This window comes from Plectropomus leopardus, chromosome 3 (genome assembly GCF_026936395.1).
Source record: "Plectropomus leopardus strain MGB_pleo_1.0 chromosome 3, ASM2693639v1, whole genome shotgun sequence".
Classification (NCBI taxonomy): domain Eukaryota; kingdom Metazoa; phylum Chordata; class Actinopteri; order Perciformes; family Serranidae; genus Plectropomus; species Plectropomus leopardus.
The window spans coordinates 16508757-16530544 of NC_142178.1; the positions used below are offsets into that span (position 1 = coordinate 16508757).

A 21788-nucleotide genomic window follows, 5' to 3' on the forward strand; every position below is an offset into this window, starting at 1 on the left:
TTAGGGACTGTTCTTTATTTCAGGTTCAGGTTTAGGTTACTTTTTTTGTACCCGTAAGTGATGAGAAGATAAAAAGATAAAACAGTTCCCCAGTTTTAATCAAAAATGTTAAATATGTAACAAACACCAATAAAAATACCAAACTACAAACCAAAGCTTAACTAAAAAATAATCTGAAAACTATGAATAGATAAATCATAAATATAAGGCTCCAAACAAATTAATTACAGTTCTGCACTTAACATCCTCAGCACATTATCCATATTAGGATTTAAATATTCACATATTAGTGCTAAATTTCTATTACTGTATTTCTTACATTACGATTTTTACATGACATACTCAGCATATTATAAATACTTTCTTTTAAATATTTACAAACTGTGTTAATTGTTTACTCTTACTATTTTTCCATGTTCTGTTTTTATATACTTGTGCTGGTACTTATTTCTACCTGCAATAATTCTCTACGATGGCATCAGAGCGACTGTAACGAACCACAGTTTTCCCCTTGGGATCAATAAAGTATTTCTGATTCTGATTTACTTAAGTTCCAATTTGAGGTACTTGTGTTTACTTGCGTATTTTCTTTTCAAGCTAATTTATACTTCTACCCCACTTCATTTCAAATGCAAATATTGTACTTTTTACTTCACTACATTCTTCTGAATGATTTAGTTACTTTACAAATAAACATTTCTGTATAAAAATAACATGATTTTATAAAATATGTTTCGTTATAAATGGAATTACCAAAAAGTACTCCTTAAATGATTAATTGATTAATCAATTAGCTGATTGACAGATAATTAATTGCCAACTATTTTCTGAAAATATTTTAGTCTTTTTCTATTTATTTATTTATTTATCTATATAATAATTTTGAGTTTTATCATGTTTTTTTTTATCATGTTTTTTTTTCCTCCAACAGAATTTGGATTTGGCCATAACTAAACTGGAAACTCCTTGTGGATCCTCAGAGGCTAGCAGCATTTGTGCAGTAATACCTTCTTTTGTCATATCTCTATTTCTTGACATTTTTCAGCTTTATTGCCCAGTTTAAAACATCTGTTGGAAAAGTAATCAAGAAATAATCAACTGTAATAAGATGTATTACTTTGATGAAGTCATTAAAACTATTTGCAAATGGTTGCAGAAACATTCGTTTTACATTTATTGGCATCTGAGTTTAGAGCATGCAGCCACACAAGGATTTTACTGAGGTAATACAGGACAAGTACAGTAGATCTACATTTGCAGTCATGGTGTACTGATAATTATACTGACAATTCTAATTTGATAAGTACTGCAGTGAATTTCATCTCAAAACGGGCGAACACTGACTTGCTGAAAGTGAGGAGACGTCAGGTAACATCATAGTCATAACTTTTAATATTACTTATAAACACACTGTACAACTTTAATAGTTGAAAAATAAACAAACAGAATGCAGAGAAATGCTCTGCAAATGGAAATGGTCCATTCCAAGATTAAATAGGGATTACATTTCACCATTCAAAATCCGTTCTCTGTAACTCCACCGGTCTGCAGCAACTTCAGGTTCCTCTCATTTACAAAACAGAAGATTGGATTGGCCCTCCTGTCAATCCTGTATCTTCTCTAAATACCACCTAAGAGAAAAAAATAATGCTGCAGGAATGTAATATTGCTTCAATGTTTGGTTGCACCTTTAATCATATCGTTGTCCGTCAAGTTCATGCAAGTTTGCAGCAGTAGCAGCACGCCAGTGGATTAGCTTTCACACAACTGCTGGCATGCACTGCAATGCAATAAATCACACATGAAACTCATCACAGCAGCTGCCCGATCATGTGAGGTCCTTCGAGTAAGAGGCTTTCACAACAGATTGTGTATAACGATGATCTGTTGGTTTTCCCTTTTCCGTCCATGGCTTATTTTCCACCCTGAAAACTCAAGAGTTGTGATGACACAACCATGTATTCATCCACAGTCAAGGCCCGTTTCCTCATGCACTGACAACTGATCTGCACGTGCTTGTAGTCAAAAGCCAGCCCAAACCATCACACCTGTTTTCTACCCTTTCCCTTTCCCACCCCTCCTACCCTCAATTTCCACTCCCAGGCATATTCTCGTGTATTCGTAGACAACGTAGGACACGCTGACGGCAGGGATGACTTTCAGCAGGTTGGGGGAAATCCCTCGATAAAGTCCGGCCACACCCTCTTGGGTCATAATGTTGTGAAGTAAAGCCAGCATGGAAGGTTTAGGGGCTCCTTTCACTGAGGCTGAAAGGAGAGAGAAAGATTAGCCCAAACTACAAATTCTGGTCTCTCACACGTGACTCTGCAAAGCTGTGGTATTTGGTGCTAATGCACAAAAGTCTTCACTTGATTCTCTTTCTAATGGCAAGTGTGTGTAACTAAGTTAAGGGCGCATCCTGGTGGTTTAGCCATAAAACAAGGAATATCTCTCGTCTGTCTGTATGTGGGTAGCCTATGCATGTATTTTCTGAACGTATGTATGTGCGTCCTTTGCATATCTCACAATCTGTTCATCTGATCTACTTCAACCCTGGTGGATGTTTTTCTGGGAACCCAAGGACGTGCCCTGTCAAATTTGGTGTGATTTAGACATGCAAAACATTCAGTGTTATTAAACTTTGCATAAGCAAGCAGCCTCTGTGCATCAGCGGGGTCAGGACATCAGGGCTCTGCAGACTGTGAGTCGAGTATGTCATTAGCTGCAGCTCATTGACTGCAGTTCAGATGTTGGATAAACATCTGAAATCATCTTCACTGCCCTGGAGATGAGGAGCACAAGCAGACAGTCCACAGGATCAACACCACTCTGCCATGGCAACTAAGAATGTGTGGGTCTTCCATTTTTCTTTTTTAAATGGTACTGGTATGGAGAATAATATCCTCTCACGCAGGCACAAAACATATGTACTGGTTGGCTGTTGGCTATAGTCTTTGCGGTGTGTTAATGTGCAACTTTTTGGCAGAGATACAGGCAACTTGAGGAGATGCAACACTCGGCTTTCATTGCTGCTAGTTCTCTGATGTCGGTTTTGGTGTGTCTGGGCTTTAAGTTTGAAATACTAACTTGTAACATTAATAACATTGCTACAAGCAAACTATGTCTGGTAATTAAATCTAAGCTCTACTTTATAACGGCGGTGGTTATATCAAAGCAACTGCTTAATACGCTGATTTAAAATGTCTCAGATAAGTGAATTTAACATGGATGTATAATGAGAACAGAATACAGTGAAAGTGGCTCAGTGGTGCCACCCTGAAAATGAATATAAACCACTGGCTAACAAGGAGGTACAAAGTCAATCTAGTAGCTCATAGTAAGCTTTGGAAATAGTCACCAGTAAGTTATGGTTTATACACAGTCTTTGTTAATTTGGCCAAATCACTGGTGACAATTTAACTAAATTGGTATCATTGTCTAAATTAATATGACCACACTTATCCTCACCTTGCGCCTGCATTCGAGTGCGGATCAGTGCCAGAGGATAACTTGCAAGCTGTCCACAGGTGCTAGAAACGGCCCCGCAGCCAACCAGCACCATGACCCCTGGGTCAGCTAAACCTGTGTTCCTGTTCAGCCAGGAAAACTTCAGAGTCTGCGTAATAGAGGGAGTGAGAAGAAGGTAAACACAGAGGGGATGCACTGTGACAGCGGTGTGCTTTTATGTCTCTCTAACCTCATAAACAGCCAGATCGATGCCGGCATAAGGGACAATACTCAGCAGGTTGGGTACATAGCCCTTGTAAAAGGCTGTGACACCTTCTCTCTGTAGGATCTGTTTGGCACAGTCTGCTATTCCTGAGTATTGGCCTGTTTTTCTTAGTGTAAGACGGGTCTTCAGCACCTGTGGGGAAAAGAGAAGAGATGGAAAAGTAACAAAAAGAAGGAGGAACAGACAGAGAAAACACATTAATCGTTTTTCAACATGCACCAAGAAAAGTGTGTTTTCTTGAAGTTATATGAACATTTATATGTGTATTACCCTGATATTACCTCCATTGGGTAGATGGCTGTCTGAGCTGTAGCTCCAGCCAAAGAGCCGGCAAGAAACCTCTCATGAAGCCTCAAATTTCTAGTTTGATCTCTGCTACGCATCACATTCTTGATCTATGAGTTACAGAGCAAAGGAAAGAATAAACACAATTTAAGAGAGTTGCAAACATAGATTTATGATAATGCAGAATTGATGGAAAATAGATGGGATGATGCTTAGAGACATTGTAAGACATTTTGGGATATGCGCTTCTTTGTTTGTTGAGAGTTAGATGAGAAGATCGATACCACTATATTCTGTATGATATTGCTACAGCCAGTTAGCTTAGCTTAGCAGAAATACTGAAGACAAATTGGCTTTGCCCAAACAAAATCCACCTACCAACACCTCTGAAGCTCGCTAATTAGCATGTAATATTTAGTTTGTTCAGTTTGTATAACGTGACAAACAACATCAGTTTGTGGTTTAACAGGGGGTTTTGTGTCAGACTATTTCTTGACCGGGAGCAGTGACGCCCAGGAGTCTCATTGTCACAGTGAGGTTGCCAGTCCATCAGTGGAAATTACAGGCAAAAAAATTAAGGTTAGGGTTAAGCTGCATTCCAGACAACTTAGAAGTCGATATTCTGACCTCCTACTAAAAAAGTACAATGGACCGCACTCAAAGTCGGAGTTCCTACTTGAGAACTCGGGCAAATCCATGTACCCTGACTTCAGCTGTCTGACGTAACACAACGATGGTAGCATCCATGGAGGCCGCAAAGATGCACATTGTAAATGGTAAGAAATAAGCTAAAAGGCAACGTGAAGCATATTTGCATGTATTAAATGACAATAACAGATATAATATCATACAGTATAACCTGTTCTGCATGTAAATTGATGTCAAAATATATCGCCAGTGTTATTAGGTAGCTGTTTACGGTAAACAACCTCTGAACCCAATCTTCTCTGTACAAAAGTTAATCTGGAAAAGTGAAGGTGAAAGGGTAAAAATGCCAAATTTTATGCACCTGGCATGCTTGGAACCAGAGGTTTTTTGCCAGACCGATAGCAAATGGGTCCCGTGATTGGGTCCAAGTTTTAGCAAAAAAGCAAATGAGCGAATTTCCCCTGTTGAACTATTAATTTAACACGTAACTGGGCAACTGGGCAAATGACTGGTAAGATAGTTGAGATAAAAAATAACAACCTCTAAAACATTGGAAGGAGAATAAGAAATCATTATCAATGCCTTGAAGATAGGAGGAAGTAGGAGAAGAAGAGAATAGGTAAGAGGGAGATCAAAGATGAAAAACAATAATAAGGGAAAGTCTCTCCACCTGTTCATAAGCTGTGAACTTTATCGCAGTTTCCGGGGCGATTTTAAGCACATTCATTCCATTGCCTCTCCAGAGCGACCGCAGTCCGCCTTCTTTCACCATGTACTGAAAACCGCTCAGCACATTCCCTTTAAAATCAGAGAAACCATGAACCTGGCAGAACAGAGTCAGAGAGGAACTCTTTATAGAGCAGTAATGGTGATGTGATGCAGCCTGTTACAAGAGACGAGATCATACTGTAACTGTCCCTGACAGACCTGTCGGAAGACTTTGAGGCGGTCTAACGGGGCAGTCCCAGTCCGAGCTACAGATCCAGCCATGGCTCCAGCCATCAGCTGCCGCCACACGTAGCCTGACTTCTTCTCCTCCTCAGAAAATTCATCTGGGACTGTCAGCTGCTCACCTATATCCAACATCTACTGAACCCGTGTTGGAGAAAGAAAGAAATAAATAAATAAAGAAAGAAAGACAACATGTGTCTGTCAGTCAAAGGTGAACACTTCACACATATTAAACTCAAGAGGCCAAATTCCTCTCAAAATCCTGTTTTTATTTGTTTGATACTATGTAATCAATGCTATTGTTTATTGATGAATTTAGTTTTCCACAGTTTACTACAGACAAAGAGAAGTATTGCAAAGATGTGTTTGTTTGGCAAGCATTGCTTCTCAGATGCTTTGAGCAACTGATGCTTTGCACCAACCAAGCAAGGACAAACGTTAGCATGACAACATGCACCCCATGTTGTTAGTTGGAGACAGACACTGCTGTTCTTGTTCAAGGTGGGTATGGCCTCACCACTGAGCGTTTCCAGTAGCGCGCTACATCCTCCATATCATTGAGAGGTCTAAACAGGAAGTACTCTCGCCACTCAGTCCAGTCAATGGTCATGGTGCCGTCTTTGTCCATTCTGTGTGACAAACACATAAATAAGTAATCACATTCATACAGCAGAATCGTTAAGGTACCCACTAAGTTAGAGAGTATATGGGATCAGTGATTTAGAACGCTGTAAGAGAAAACTCTTCTTGGTTTACAACAATTTCACCGATCAGAGAAACTGAGTGCACTAAACTTTTTTTCAATACACTGAAGTAGGAAATGCAGCGCCTTCTCAAAATAACAGGACACATATTGAACCTATAAAAAATCAGTTGATCAAGCATGCACCTTAAAATCATAGGTGCAGGAAAGTTGAGAAATCTTGATGTCCACTTTGGAAAATTTGCATGCAGCTTTAGAAAACAATAAGTATGTAGCTCAGCGGTCATATTAGGATGCAAAGCTCAGATGTCTGATGTTTAAACAGCTATCTAAGCTCACTGAATCTCAAAATCTTTGAATGACAGAGCTGCTAAACTACAACCAGAAATTACTTAGTGGCAATTGTTGTCTTCAAATGGGTTAATTCATAAAACAGGACAGTGATTAAATAGCACTTTGGTTGCTGGTGTGGCCTTGCAACGTGGTAAAGTTTGCAATATGCTGTTGAAATTTGGAATTTCATCTTGAGCCAGTTCTTAAGAATTTGACTGATGGTATAAACTGATTTCTGACCTACTGTGTGAGCCAGGTAAATGAAAAGCAGTCCATTATATTGCAAACCAGGAAGATATGAATCTTTTCGTGTCACCGAAACCTATAACAAAATACAAAACTATCAGTCTCAGTGTTTCTAACTTCTTTCTAAGTGCCCAGGTGTAAATATAGCCTATACAAGGGTAAGGCACATTCATTTTCAGTGTTGGAGAGCCAAGACAGGCTTGTGGATGTTGTGGCTTTAGATCCTAATGTGATATAATGTCAGATGCCATCTACTGTTAACAGACCTTTGCAAAATCTTGGTGGCATCCTCAAGACTAACGTCCACACCAATGGTGCGTAAAGAGTGCTGGATCTCTGCTGCATCAATCTGACCTGTAAATATCCACCACCCACACAGTCAGAGAGAGGGAGAAATGAGAGCATGATAAAATGTTTAAATAAGCTCAGTAAGAGCATTTTGAAGCAATAATGCCATCAATAAGTATTTCAGCTGTGTACTGTTGGCTGCTACAGACCGTCATTGTTCCTGTCCAGTCTTCTAAACATGAGTTTGAGCTGTTTTTCATGGGTGCGAAGAAACTGCATGAACTCTTCAAAGTCCAGCACTCCATCCTTGTTGGTGTCGCCGGCCTCCACGATCTGAAAATACAGACAGCCAGTGAAAAAAAGTCCGGGCATTTGGTAGGAATTTGGACCGGAGCTGAAAAAATAACAGTAGCAAACTTGAATGTGCCTGCATTGCAATGGTCAGAGAACTGCTTGGCTCTACTGGGACAAAAAATAGATGTAAGTCTATCCAAACCAGGATCTTCAGTATCATGTTGTTGGATTATTGTAAAGGCACTCTATTTAATACTTCTATACAACAGGATACATTTGTCTACTCTATCAGTGCAACTACAACAGAGGTAACCCAGAAATAATACAGTATACCAGGAGATGAAGATTACACTCCACCTTTATAGTTTTAAATACTCCTCTACCAAATAACGCTACAGCAAGTTGTGTCAAGGAATGCCCTACATTTCAAAAAAATATATTTAAAAAAATATGTTTGTGAAAATTTAGTTAGTCCGTCTGATGACTTATGAATACCACACATTTTTATTAATATATTTTATTAATATATTTTATAAAAATATACAATAGTAGTTACAACACTCATCAACCACGCAGCTGGCAGCTCCACATTTTGGCAGATGTTTATAAGAATGTAATTGAAGGTCTTGCTAATTAAATACAGTGTAAACATTTAAAGGTATTAATTTTATATGAGCAGAACCTCATTTATCATTCTTAAAAAGTTAAATTTTCACCTACGATCCAGATCCATTGTCAAAAAGTACTGGAAAAAAGGGTCCAGACAAATATAACGTAGTCTCCAACATAGTCTAAATCAGTTGTTTCCTAACTGTCTTGGCTTATGACCCCTCAAAGCAAAGCTATGTGTATTTGTGACTCCTCATCACCAGCTGCATAAGTCTACTGTTTGTGGTCTGTTAAACCAGAAAGCAAACTCCTCTTGTACTGTTTGAATAATTGTTGTAATCTCAAAATTGTTAAATTGTCTTTGACAGAAAAATAATTTAATCAAGTAATTCTTTGAAGCACCAATATATTTTTCTACCACTCAAAGTAAATTTGGGTTAGTACAGGAGGCATGTAAATTGCTCCAAAGAAATATTGACACAATATATATATATATATATATATATATATATATATATATATATATATATATATATATATATATGGTACCGAAGATAAAGTTGACATTGATCCACATCTGAAAAGAGACCAAGTGTTGGACCAAGAGAAAGGTTATGGTTCTCATCTTACAAAGTCCTGCAACTTGTACTAAAATAGACAGCGTGCTGGCCTTTACATGTGCACATACAGACAGACACACCACACACACACACCCTTACCCTAACCAAAATCTTTACATCTTAAATCTTATATGTACTTTGAGGAGATTTACATTTTGTCCCAAAAATGGAAGTGAAGTGAATCCCCACAATGTCTTTGTGTACACAAGAGTAATATATACTCTCTTTCTCACACACACACGCACACACGCGCACACACACACACACACACACACACACACACACACACACACGCGCGCACACACGCGCGCACACACGCACGCACGCACGCACGCATGCACAGAAGAGAGAGATTAAGAGGCAGAACAAGAGACAGTGATGGCGACCCACATACTTTTAGCCAAAACGGGCAATCAAAGAAAGACTAGCAGGAGAGACACAGACTGTGTGTTTTCACAATAAAGGAGTGCTGTTGATGCTCTTGGCTTCTGCTGTTGCAAAAACAGCAGCAAGAGCAAACTGGAAGGATCAAGGACCATAAAAAATGGGAAGGATCTTGTCTCACAGGCCTTTAATGGATGTTTAATGTGGAAAGCATTGATCAATGGGTCCGCTCATTTACTATTAGAGAAATAAATCCTTGTTAACACCTCTCTCTCTCTCTCTCTCTCTCAAACACACACACGCACACACACACACTCACACTCACACAAAGAGACAGACATACAGTATATATAGCAGGTCGAACCATATGATTGTTAAAAAATAAATGTTCTGTATTGAAGAGGTTTTTTTAAGTAAAGGTATGTAAGTATAATCACAAAAATGTAGAAAAGAAAAGAAAATTATAAATAAAATATATTCTAGAAGTTGCAACAGTGGAAGCTTTTTGCATGAAAAATGAACGATTATCATAGAAGTTGCAGAATTATTTATAATAAACTGACTAATCCTTTCAGCTGCGCTTGTATATTTTTTATGGGTATATTGCAGTTTTGGTGGTTTTGGTACACTTCAGATGGAAATATTATACTATTTAACTCCACTACATTTACTTGACAAATTTAGTTACTACTTACTTCACAAAAACATGTAGTGGAGTAGAAAGTGCAATATTTCCACCTTAAGTATATTGGAGTAGAAGTATAAAGTGGCATGAGATTAAAAAAACCAAGTAAAACTACTGCAATTTTGGACTTAAGTAAGGTACTTGAGTGAATTTATTTAGCTACGTTCCACAACAGGGTTAAACAAGGGCCCTGTCACCAGCGTAGCAACAAATGAATGCAAACACATCACCTCCAGTTGAGTTTTCAAGCAAAATAACAGGTGAGATACTCTATGGACCAGTTAGGAAACCACCTGTTTCGTATGGGCCACTGTCTGTGAGTGCATGTTGGTTAAAACAGTTTTAGTAGAGAACAAATGAGGGATAAGTGATTAACTGACTGATGGTGACATTGTGTAACATGATCAGCTCTATCTATCTCCACTGACCCGCAGTCTATAATCTCACCTGAGAGCACTGGGAAGTTATTTAAATGCCTGATATAAGCAGCTGTGTTTGTTTAATGGGACAAAATAATACCCACACCACACATACATGCCACAGCAGGGTATCCCAGCACGCAGACAGGTGTGTGATACTGGTGTCTTACCCTCTCCAGAGTGCCTTTGGAAAGCCCTCTGCCTGCCAGCCCTGTCCGCAGTTCGAGGATGTCGATGTGTCCATCTTTGTTGACGTCCAGTTGATCAAACAGCTCAGCCCAGCGCTTCTCCCTCTCCCGGTCCGCACCAGGGGGTTTTCTGTCCTGGCAGTGCGCCCCAGGGAACCAAGTCCATTGAGGTCTCATGACTGGTGCCAGTCAGAGAAAGCTGACGGGATAAAGGGGCATCAGATTAATCACCACAGCCTGACACAGAACATTTACTGAAGCTTTAATCTCTTAATCACTTTAAGTATAGAATAAATAATCTAAAACAAACTTGTCATGTACATTTAGTCAGTCCAGTGGTTCCCAACCTAGGGGTCTGGGACACAACAACGGGTCACAAGATGATTCTGAGGGGTCATTAAAATAGAGCTCCACTTATGTGACATAAAATCCTTTAAACGGAAAGTTCACCCCATAATTAAAAGTAAGTTTTTTTTCCTTTTACCTATAGTGCTATTTATTAATCTAGATTGTTTTGGTGTGAGTTGCTTAGTGTCGGAGATATCAGCTGTAAAGATGTCGGCCTCTTCTCAAACTTAATGGACCTAGATGACAAAATTTGAAAAACTCAACAGCAATAAGCCAGAAATCATGACCCGGTTACTCAAGATAATCCACAGACCTTGTTGTTAGCATTTTCATGTAGGAACTATTTTCTTTCTACTAAACTACACCCGAATCACAGTAAGTGTGTATTAGCTGAGCTGTTACATTAACTAGTTCAGTGGTGCTAAGTGAGCTCGCAGTAGACGAGCGCTTCCTTCGGTGATATGGTTGTAATGTGTAGTTTGGGAGAAAGTAAATAGTTCCTACTTGAAACTGCTCACAATATGGTCTGTGGATTATGTTGAGTGACCGGGTCGTGATTTCTGAAAAGAGACATTGTTGAGTTTTTCAAATGTATTTTTTCGACACTTTAAGCACCACAACCCAAGCGCTTTCTAGTACCATTATATTGGAGAGAATCAGACATCTGTAAAGCTGATATCTCCACCACGCTGCAACTCACACCTTAACAATCAAGATTGAAAAATAGCACTGAAAGTAAAAGGAAAATACACACTTTTTGATTTTTGGCTGAACTGTCCCATTAACCTTCACTCACAATGTACTGTTTATTAAAATATATTAAAAATGCAGCAGAGGCAGAGATATTTTCTTTTTTTATTCCACACATTCTTCCTCCTTGTAAAAACCTATGAGCCTGAGCGTTCAGTTGGAGATTTAGCTGATGATGCTACAGATTGCTAGCCTGAAGCTTAAAGCTCAAAGCATTTGAGGATAATTACTGGTAATCTAATGTCCATTTAACTTTCTTTTTCAGACGTTTCTAAAACATGCCTTTTCTGTGAATGATAATTCTTATTTTAGGGATCTTCAAATATAAGAAAGGTAACATTTTCACTCCCTGGTTGAACAGATCACAATCAGTACAGTACAATCAGACTTGTGTATCGGGTGATAAGGGGTCACAAGCACACATAGCTTTGCCTCAAGTGGTCATAAGCCATAGGGATGAGAAAACAACTGACACAGACTGTCAGAGACTACACTGTATTTGGCTGGGTTACACAGGATATATGGGCTATTGGTCTAGTGCTTTCATGTGATTTTTTCTTAGTGTCCAGGTCATAGGGGCAGTAGCAGGAAAACACAGACTATTTAAGTTACATCAACAAGCTCCAAAATGTCAGTTTGCATCACAGGTCTGGTTTGCATTATAATGTCTTTGTGTCCACCCTCTGGCAATACTTAAGATATGCAGCTATTGAACAGCACTGTTTTTCATTCCTAAAATGTCAAACTATCCAAATGTTTGTTTTTTTTACAAGGTCTGAGGAATATCCCGAGTCGCAAAACACAGGCAGAGAGTGAAGCAATGCCTGATGTTGGGTGACATTATTAGTTATTACCGATACAGGCTGTAATAGTGAAATAAACCGTTTTAGCGCGCGCAGCTTTATCCACGGCTGCCTTCCAAATATTCATGAACGCGTTTAACGTGACCCTTATGGACGCTGTTATGGTGTAAAATAACCTTCAGTACGAGACCATTTTGTGACTCACTCTCTGTTTATCTCCGGACCGAGCCGCGGCCCATGGCAGGATGCAGCAGCAGGAACCAGCGCGTCCGCGGCGCAGTTTACTGGATCGGTGTCCGTCCTGGAGCTGGATTTGACACCAAACAAGCGGCTCCCTCAGGGTTCCGCAGGTCCCGGGGTGTTTGTGTAGACCACTATTGATCGCTCCGTCTTGGAGATCTCACAGCGACTCTTGTTGAGGAAGCAGGAAGCGAAGAAACAGCCGCCGCCTTCCCCGCTGGTGAAGCCTGCTGACGGCCGAGTGTCAGATCCGTGCGTGTGGAGGATGAACCGGCTGAGACCCTGCAGGAGCCACAGACACTGTTTCAACAAAATACTGTCTGTGGTACACGACTGCTCGTGTCTTGTATCAGCCACTGTATATATTTTTTTAATTATTGATCATTTAAAGAATGATGCATATTGACTTCAGGCTATTTGCTTTTGACATCACATAAGTTTAAGATTTTTTTAGCCAGGATTTTAGAAATACTGATGGAGGTCATAGGTCCAAGGTGGTATGCACCCCTCCTCACCCCCTGAGAAACTCTGCACGGACATAGGTGTAGATTTCAGAGGAGCACAGCATAAATCAATGCAGTAAAGGCACAAATTGATGCAAAAAAAGATGCTCTCTCTCTCTGTATATATTTATATACAATTTGTGCCATCAACATCAAATTTCTTGTCCTGCATTCAGACACTTAACACGAGCATTTAAATCTCTGAAACCTGAAGAAATTGGTTTGATTTCTTTTTAAAAATGCAGTAAAAAAACATAATGAGCAACTTGGCAAGACATATCCTGCAAACTGCAAAAAAAGGAAGTAAAGGTGAAAAGGAAATGATTTTAATAGATATCAAAAAACAAGGGGAAAAACATCCAGAAAAATATATTTATAGTTCTCTTAATTCAAATCTCTAAATTCACATTCAGAGTATAGTGATTTACTTAATATGCTCTGAATTTCAGAGCCTTTTAAGAGCCATCCGGACATGATTACTGACATCATGTAAAAATACTTCTTCTTGAGTAATAGTTTGTCTGATATTCTTTTGGATAAAATCATTTCAGAAAAACACATTTACTACTTCTCCCTCATGAAAAAAAAATCAATGCAATATACACTGTAGCGTTTCATTTTTCACATCTTCACTTGTGTAAACTGCATTTTGGAGCATTTAAGTTTTCAGTCTAGTTGTGATGTCACAGAATGCTCATCCTTACACATAAACTCAGATTTCAGGTCAGTAAAGACAAACCTTCCTCCTTTGGCAGATGAGTGTGAAAATAAACTGTACATACATTATTCTGCACAGCGAAGGCCAGACATCCAAGTGAAGGACAAATAAGAAAAACACATTTCTGAGTGGAGCGAGGCTTTTAGTAAAACATCCAATATATAAATACCAATACCAAGAGGCTTTTTCTCATTTTCAAAATTGGGAAAAATTAAATCAAAAGTGAGCTGGGCAGTGACTTGGGGATTTGAAGGGTGCACCCTGAAAATGTACAGTAAAATAATGACATACACAAAACACAGAGTTGAACACAATTTGACGTCATGCCTTTAAATGCTGTTATTTATGACATAACGTGGGATATTTCAGAGAGCCACATGTGAGATTCACAAAACACCAAAAAAAAGCAAAACAAGTAGTATTATTGTTATTGACAGAGGTGCTGCGTTAAATGATCTTATCAGGCCTTTTTTTTTTTTTTTTTTTTTTGTCCGTCAACATTTAACACTCACTTCTCCATCCTGCAGCTTTCAGACTCTCCGCAGATGAGTGATGTTGCCAGCCCACCTGCTCCTCACTCATCACTTTATTCTTTTGTTGTACACACTCTAAAGGTCAGCCTGGGTTTTGTTCATGAGGCCTCTCTGCTTTAATTTTCCTATTACATGTGCTGGTTTGCTTTATATCTCCAGTTGACAGGCGTACATGGCCTCTGAGCACGTACCATTTCACCGCAGCTCTTGTGTGTGCACCTGCCGGTCTGAGGGGAGCGGACTGACAGATCTGAAAGCAAACAGGTTGGCTATAAAAGACCAGCACACTGCAGTTTGGGAGTCTGACTGACTGAAGAACTCAGAATACTGTGATCAAATACAGCTCGATCTGTTTATTCCAACTTTGCAGGTTTTGTCAGACAACACAACTCAATGTGTAAGGGGCTCTCCTCGCTGCCATCATCATGCCTGGAGAAGTAAGTCTGCAACTGGCACATCTTTTTTTTTTTAATTAATTATGAAAGTGTGTGTATATGTGTGTGATTTCTTGTGTGTGTGTGTGTTTCAGGGCAAAAGAGATGCGGGTGAAGTTAAGCCACCTGGCTGAGACGCACCACAAGCACAAGTAAATCTACTGAGACCAATGTTTCAAATAAATCATCTGACAGTCATCACAGTGAAGCTGAATTTTGACTTTTTTCGTCTTTTCTTAGGAATCACGATGGAAAAGCTCTCCAGGACCTGGAAACTCTGCTAAACAACAAAAGTAATGAAGCTGTTTTCCCCTTTTATTTATTTCTTTTACTACTTTGAGTGTCAGCTCATTGTTTGAACAACACAGCAGCTCTTATTCACAAAGGACGTTTTGACATGTGACACAAATAATTAAATAATGTCTGAATTTAACTCATTTAGCTGCTGCAGTTTCAGGCTCCTAGTATTGTGCATGCTGTGCCGGTACCACGGCTCACTGGGATGTTTAAATACAACACAGACATAGTTAAGGTTACTGGTAACAAATCTGCTTTTCCTTCTATGGTTAGTCAAATGTCTGCTGTGAAAAAAGCCAAATATGTGTTTTCTTCCACTTTTCAAAATTTCTTATACGTATGTATTAAGCAAAAAATCTGAAACACTATTAAGCCTGCAGAGCAGGTATTTTTCTTCTATCTTACAGCGTGTCTGTTCACGTTTGTTTATACAACACTTGTCCTCAGGAACAGCTTGTCTTCCTCTATAAGTCGAGTTACTTAATGCAATAACAGAAGCTGTGGAAATGTGTCATATTTAGTCAGACAGCATCAACATGTGACCTGTGTGGAAACAGCTGAACAAGTTAAAGTGACTCGTGTGTAAAATTACAAAATCCAGCAGAAATTGAGGAGCTGAATTATTTAGCGTAGCTCTATTTATTTAAACATAGAATACTGATTTTTGCAGACCAAAACTATTATTCAATCTCGAAAAAAATATTGCCAAAGTTAAAGTGACACTATGCAACTTAAAAAAGGAAGAAATTTCTCATCTTCTCATAAAAATTTAATTTCATTTGCAATAAAAAAATATAATTGATTCAATACACTTTTGCAGGTTTCACTGCTACAGCCTTACTTGGTCTGGTATGACCAGTAGCTTTGTAGCAGACACCGTTGTACAAAACTTATGTTACTGTTGTATTTCTGTAACACAACATTTTAGCATTTACCATTATTGCCATTAAATGTCATGTGTGCACATTGCTGCAGTTGCTCAAAGGTTACACTTCTACTTTAATATTAAATGTATATATATATAGAAACATACAAATAAATCCATCTACCACTCGTGTGTGTAAATCTTCCATGACAGAGCCACATGGAAAATGAGATTTCATCATTGATTTTTGAAAAGTTAATGAGCGATTAGAGCTGTGAAAAGCTGTGAAGTTTCGGCCACATGCCGAGTTTCTTGCTTTTTCATATCAGCTTGTCTTGATTCCTCACATCCTGTTTCCTCCTCTCGGGCTTCACTTTCTCTTCTCTTTCTCTATCGTATCTCTCTCTCCAGACGGTCTGCAGGCATTTCGCAGCTTCCTGCGTTCGGAGTTCAGTGAGGAGAACCTGGAGTTCTGGCTGGCCTGTGAGGACTACAGGGTTTGTCCTTCCAACCTGCAGAAGACCAAGTCCGGCGACATCTACAGCCAGTTTATCAACCCTGATGCTCCGCAGGAGGTCGGTGGAGAGCAGAGTGTGACGTGTGCAGTCAGGAAAAAGATTCTAGCTGAAGAGCTTCCTCTGATAATCTGTCTTTCCCTCAGGTAAACTTGGACGCTGAGACCCGGGAGACTCTGTTGAGTGCGACAGAGACTCCGTGCGCCGACACATTCAACGAGGCCCAGCAGAGAATCTACAACTTGATGGCGAAAGACTCCTTCCCGAGGTTCCTGCGCTCCTCTCACTGCATGGAGGCCATTAAAGCTTTCTAAACACATGTTTATTAGCACAGACCTGCTTTAGACACGACTGCTGATGAGTCTGTACTGCTTTTCATGCTGCTTACCGATTACTTTAACTACTAGCTTGTTTTGTGATTTCTATATGCTGTCCTTGTGTACTGTTTGCATGACGCATGCTGTTATTGTTAGGACGCCAAGTTGTGGAGAAAGTTAAAGTCTCACTTAGAAAACTCAATTATATAACCTAAATGTAGTTTCAACTACACAGACTGTACCAGATGCCACCAACATCCACACAAGATTCCAATAAATACCTCATAAAAGACAACCAAATATGTCATTTTTGATGACGTCAGTATTTTCACAGACATCTTCTTTATAAGCTTTATTTTTCATCTAGAAGCTGCCAAAGTTATTCTGACACAGGCTGCTTTAGGGCGAATGTTGACATTAAAGGAGCTAATCAGCCTTATCGCTGGCTGGTGTGTTTGCTAAATTAGTGGCCTTGAAAAAAAAAAGTTTATTCAAGAGAACCTGGAGCCTGCTTCAGCTGGCTTCACCTTGGCTTTTACCGCCAAAGCTAAAGCAGGGAACGATGGTGCATCACTCTGCTAACGTACAGTACACTGTCTTGACACGCTGCTCTAGTAATGTTCTGGTCTTTGAATTTAAGAATTCAAACACATTCGTTACAGCGTCTGAAGACTTCACATTTGGAAATGAAAAAGTTCTCCACCCTCTCTATCCGATTTGTAGAATATGTAACACCCACTCATTGTCATGGTTCACTCTTCAGGTCAAAGAAAACCTGCTTTTTTTTGGTTCCAGCTGAAAACCAACTTTTAAGGGTCTGAAACAATTGATTTTTTGGTTGAAATGCTCTGAGCGGTGTGGAAACCAGAGCAGAACCTGCTCCATGTTGGCTGAAAACAGCTAAGGGTAAAGGTGTAAAAAGTTCACTTTAAAAACTCTTGTGTTAAAATGTGTAGCAGCTCTCTCCATAGATAACAGGCCCTGATAAAAAAAAAAAAAAAACAGAAATTTTTGCAGTGACGTGATTAAAAATAATTTAAGACCCATCAAATCTGAATGTAACACTTTTAAAGCCTTTTATTAATAAATGTGTACTTCAGAAATTATATGGACCTGGTGCCACCCTACTGCACTGCTGTTAATGTAGTTCCAGTCAGCGGCGAGGCTGCCTGTGGGGGCACTGGTCTCTCTGATCGAGACTTTTACAGCAAAAAACAAGCAAACAGTCAGAAACTCCACGAGGCTCAATAAAATCCTATTGTGCCCCCTAGTGGAGGTTTAAGTGTTTCCCATAGCTCGGTGAGAGACGCATATCATGTCCACAATGTCTCTTCTCTTATTTCACACACTTCTTTGTAAACAGAAAAAAACTCATAATAGGCATCTGTACAACGACTCTGACTATTTCTTTATGCCTGACGTCAGCTGCAACATTCAGGAATCAAAAGCAACAGGACAGCTGGCGTGTAACTTAGATCTGAGTCATAGGATCAATGAAGTTCACTGACCCCATAAGTCTTTAAGTCGAGCACGCTCAGCCTCAGGTCTGCGTATCACGTCTTATTTGGAGCTGGTTCCTGGACGGGCGGCTCCTGGGTTGCCTTTACCTTCAGCCCCTTTCACCACCGCCAGAGGCTTGTGGAGGGAGGCGCTCGCCTTCTGGGTCACCTCATGCTCGATCTTGTTCCTGATGGCAACCTCTAGACCCTTCAGGGAGCAGCAAAGCAGGTCGTGTTTAATTTGCATAGCTCACTGATATATTTAGTCACTGTTACATTCTTCTATTAGATTTTTTTAAATGTTTATTGAGATTTTTACAAGAACCAAAAAACACTCCCCATCCCTCTAAGCACCCAAAACTGATTAAGAAGGGACAATGTTGATTTTCTCCACCAAATGATATCTACAGAGATAGCTGACAATATGCAGAAGCTGTATGTATACATGTGAATATGCAAGATTACAGATGTAATATATATGTATCAGACTGAAGAAATTGAAAGAGCTGAGAGAAAGTCGTCATCACCTTCTTCAGCTTCTGCTGCTGAACCACTTGAGTCTTCTTGGGTGCAATGATCCTCCCTTTACAAAAGAACAAAAATATCACTGTCAAAAATCAAAATGCTACTAACAACAGTTTATTAAATTAAATAATAAATACACACTTTGAAGAATCTGACATTTTGCAGATAAATACTGAATAACAGGATGCCCTTTACCAGAATACACAACCGACTCATTCAGTGGTTTTTACCAATTTTACCAGCCACTCATTCGATCAATGTTTTTTTCTTTTTGGCTGGTGAGTGAAGCAAATTTACCCGTTACTTAATGACTTGGAAGCAGGCACATCTGCCAAATAACTGAAGAACTTTTTCTAATATTTTATACTTTCAGTATACTTTCAGTGTTTTTTGTTTGTTTTCAGTATAACTGTTATGTTTATTTTACTGTCTGCAACTATGATATCTGTGCTACTGTCTGTCTTGGCCAGAACACTTTTGAAAAGATTTTAATCTTAACTAATGTTTTACTCCTGATACAATAAAAATAAAAATACAAATTAAATATATATAAAATAATAACACTAGGATACTTTGCTAAAAAAGCTGAATTTTATGTATTGGTTTTTAATTACATTTGGGGTAAATATCATTCTTTTTTGATTAAAGAGTGTGAAAGTTACATATATTAAACGCTTTAAGTCCTTCAGTGTAACATTGTTACAGTAAACATAGTGAGTCATATTATAAATAAGGTAACATTTATCATTAAAAACTATTATACATATTAGAGCAAACAAAACAATACAGAGAAAAAGTATTCAAAATTACTACCATATCTGAATTTAAAGCAGATATAGAAGTTTACATAGGAGTTGAGCTCACGTTAATAATATAAAACCTCAAGTTCCTGCGTTACAGATAAAACCAGTATTTTGAAGGAGGCAGCATATATATATATATACTATATTACCAAAAGTATTCGCTCGCCTGCCTTTACTCATACTATGAACTGAAGTGCCATCCCATTCCTAACCCATAGAGTTCAATATGATGTCGGTCCACCTTTTGCAGCTATTACAGCTTCAACTCTTCTGGGAAGACTGTCCACAAGGTTGAGGAGAGTGTTTATAGGAATTTTTGACCATTCTTCCAAAAGCGCATTGGTGAGGTCACACACCGATGTTGGTCGAGAAGGCCTGGCTCTCAGTCTCCGCTCTAATTCATCCCAAAGGTGTTCTATCGGGTTCAGGTCAGGACTCTGTGCAGGCCAGTCAAGTTCATCCACACCAGACTCTGTCATCCATGTCTTTATGGACCTTGCTTTGTGCACTGGTTCACAGTCATGTTGAAAGAGGAAGGGGCCCGCTCCAAACTGTTCCCACAAGGTTGGGAGCATGGAATTGTCCAAAATGTTTTGGTATCCTGAAGCATTCAAAGTTCCTTTCACTGGAACTAAGGGGCCAAGCCCAGCTCCTGAAAAACAACCCCACACCATAATTCTTCCTCCACCAAATTTCACAGTCGGCACAATGCAGTCTGAAATATACCTTTCTCCTGGCAACCTCCAAACCCAGACTCGTCCATCAGATTGCCAGATGGAAAAGCGTGATTCATCACTCCAGAGACGCGTCTCCACTGCTCTAGAGGCCAGTGGCGGCGTGCTTTACACCATTGCATCCGACGCTTTGCATTGCACTTGGTGATGTGTGGCTTGGCTGCAGCTGCTCGGCCATGGAAACCCACTCCATGAAGCTCTCTGCGTACTGTACTTGGGCTAATCTGAAGGTCACATGAAGTTTGTAGCTCTGTAGCAACTGACTGTGCAGAAAGTCGGCGACCTCTTTGCACTATGCGCTTCAGCAGCCGCTGACCCCTCTCCGTCACTTTACGTGGCCTACCACTTCGTGGCTGAGTTGCTGTTGTTCCCAAACGCTTCCATTTTGTTATAATAGAGCTGACAGTTGACTGTGGAATATTTAGGAGCGAGGAAATTTCACGACTGGATTTGTTGCACAGGTGGCATCATATGACGGCTCCACGCTGGGATTCACTGAGCTCCTGAGAGCGGCCCATTCTTTCACAAATGTCTTGTTTCACAGTCTGCATGCCTGAGTGCTTGATTTTATACACCTGTGGCCAGGCCAAGTGATTAGGACACCTGATTCTGATCATTTGAATGGGTGAGCGAATACTTTTGGTAGTATGCTGCGTCTTGAGCTGTTTCCACTGGTCACATGTTGATGCTGTTTGACTAAAAATGAAACATTTCCACGCCGTTTTTCAGCAGCTCATTAGATAACAGGTGAGATTAGTGTTTTTTAAATTCCTACCTCCTTTCTTTGGTCCTTTCTGTTTGTTTTGTTGGTGTTTTTTGGAGGCTCCTGGCCGCTGAGCTTTAAACTTCTTTGAGCCTTGAGCCATTTTTGCTAACCGGAAGTACACAAGGAGCACTTCTTCTTCGGTGTTTCATATCGTGGTTTTCATCCATCTCAGTTACATTACCGCCACCTACAGGGAGCTCTGTGACAAAGATTATTATGATTAAGTTAAACTACACTCAAAACTAAAACAAGGAGTGGAAAAAAAGTGAACACTTTTAAATTCCTTTAAAATCGTGTAAAAATGAGTGACGACAACATAGGTAATTAAGTTTATGACACTTTAAAATTCCTTTTAAATGTGGGAAAAAAAGTTTGGGCCAATTTAATTTTTGCTAGTTATCAACTTAAAACGTTAATTATAAACACGTGTTTTTAAGGTTATAACCCATACAAGTTCATTTGTTCCAACTAAGTTTTCCACATTATCTTCAACAAATTCCAAAGTGTTATTTATTACCATATTCATAAACACACATTTTAAGTTAATTACTTCAAAAAATTAAGATGTTCCAACATTTTTTTCACAAAATTTAAACAGAATTGTGTTAAAGTGTTAACTGAAATAAAACATTTAAAAATTACTTTAGATAAAAAACAAAACTGGAACAATATTTTCTGTTCTTACAAAACTAATGAAAACAAAATAAAAATATTGAGGAAATGTTTTTAGTTTTAGTCTTTGTCAATTCTGC

At 39.2% G+C, this 21788-nt stretch overlaps 3 protein-coding genes across 4 annotated transcripts; 1 reads left to right on the forward strand and 2 right to left on the reverse strand.

The window, feature by feature from the left end:
- Positions 1–1369: 1369 nt before the first annotated feature.
- LOC121942029 (mitochondrial adenyl nucleotide antiporter SLC25A24) lies at positions 1370–12632 on the reverse strand. 2 transcript variants are annotated; one of them, XM_042485099.2, is made up of 12 exons: positions 12493–12632; positions 10369–10585; positions 7397–7520; positions 7166–7253; positions 6135–6246; positions 5594–5752; positions 5337–5489; positions 4015–4128; positions 3698–3865; positions 3469–3616; positions 2085–2267; positions 1370–1631 (listed from the first exon to the last, which is right to left on the reverse strand). In XM_042485099.2, exons 2-12 carry the CDS (start codon positions 10561–10563, stop codon positions 1621–1623), a joined length of 1455 nt encoding a protein of 484 aa, XP_042341033.2. In that variant the 5' UTR covers positions 10564–10585; positions 12493–12632; the 3' UTR covers positions 1370–1620. The 2 variants fall into 2 exon arrangements, with proteins under 2 accessions (XP_042341033.2, XP_042341032.2); XM_042485098.2 differs by having other exon boundaries at positions 1370–2267.
- A 79-nt stretch (positions 12633–12711) lies between these two features.
- Positions 12712–17009, forward strand: LOC121942030 (regulator of G protein signaling 5). Its single transcript, XM_088075739.1, has 7 exons — positions 12712–12845; positions 14441–14545; positions 14652–14718; positions 14811–14867; positions 14956–15008; positions 16289–16452; positions 16539–17009. The coding sequence occupies exons 3-7, from the start codon at positions 14675–14677 to the stop codon at positions 16704–16706; spliced, it is 486 nt and encodes a 161-aa protein (XP_087931865.1). The 5' UTR covers positions 12712–12845; positions 14441–14545; positions 14652–14674; the 3' UTR covers positions 16707–17009.
- Positions 17010–17768: 759 nt separating this feature from the next.
- On the reverse strand, positions 17769–21201 carry c3h19orf53 (chromosome 3 C19orf53 homolog). Its single transcript, XM_088075740.1, has 3 exons — positions 21046–21201; positions 18736–18791; positions 17769–18416 (listed from the first exon to the last, which is right to left on the reverse strand). The coding sequence occupies exons 1-3, from the start codon at positions 21134–21136 to the stop codon at positions 18270–18272; spliced, it is 294 nt and encodes a 97-aa protein (XP_087931866.1). The 5' UTR covers positions 21137–21201; the 3' UTR covers positions 17769–18269.
- Positions 21202–21788: the final 587 nt, after the last annotated feature.

Excerpts from the sequence above, each read along its gene's own strand:
- LOC121942029 (XM_042485098.2), bottom strand. The coding sequence starts at position 10,563 with ATGAGACCTCAATGGACTTGGTTCCCTGGGGCGCACTGCCAGGACAGA. Across the intron at positions 7,521-10,368 it reads CCAAAGGCACTCTGGAGAGG|ATCGTGGAGGCCGGCGACAC; the intron begins GTAAGACACCAG and ends CTGTATTTTCAG. Across the intron at positions 2,268-3,468 it reads CACTCGAATGCAGGCGCAAG|CCTCAGTGAAAGGAGCCCCT; the intron begins GTGAGGATAAGT and ends CTCTCCTTTCAG.
- LOC121942030 (XM_088075739.1), top strand. The coding sequence starts at position 14,675 with ATGTGTAAGGGGCTCTCCTCGCTGCCATCATCATGCCTGGAGAA. Across the intron at positions 15,009-16,288 it reads AACTCTGCTAAACAACAAAA|ACGGTCTGCAGGCATTTCGC; the intron begins GTAATGAAGCTG and ends CTCTCTCTCCAG. Across the intron at positions 16,453-16,538 it reads ACCCTGATGCTCCGCAGGAG|GTAAACTTGGACGCTGAGAC; the intron begins GTCGGTGGAGAG and ends TCTTTCCCTCAG.
- c3h19orf53 (XM_088075740.1), bottom strand. The coding sequence starts at position 21,136 with ATGGCTCAAGGCTCAAAGAAGTTTAAAGCTCAGCGGCCAGGAGCCTCC. Across the intron at positions 18,792-21,045 it reads GAAAGGACCAAAGAAAGGAG|GGAGGATCATTGCACCCAAG; the intron begins GTAGGAATTTAA and ends TCTTTTGTAAAG. Across the intron at positions 18,417-18,735 it reads AGCAGCAGAAGCTGAAGAAG|GGTCTAGAGGTTGCCATCAG; the intron begins GTGATGACGACT and ends TGCTCCCTGAAG.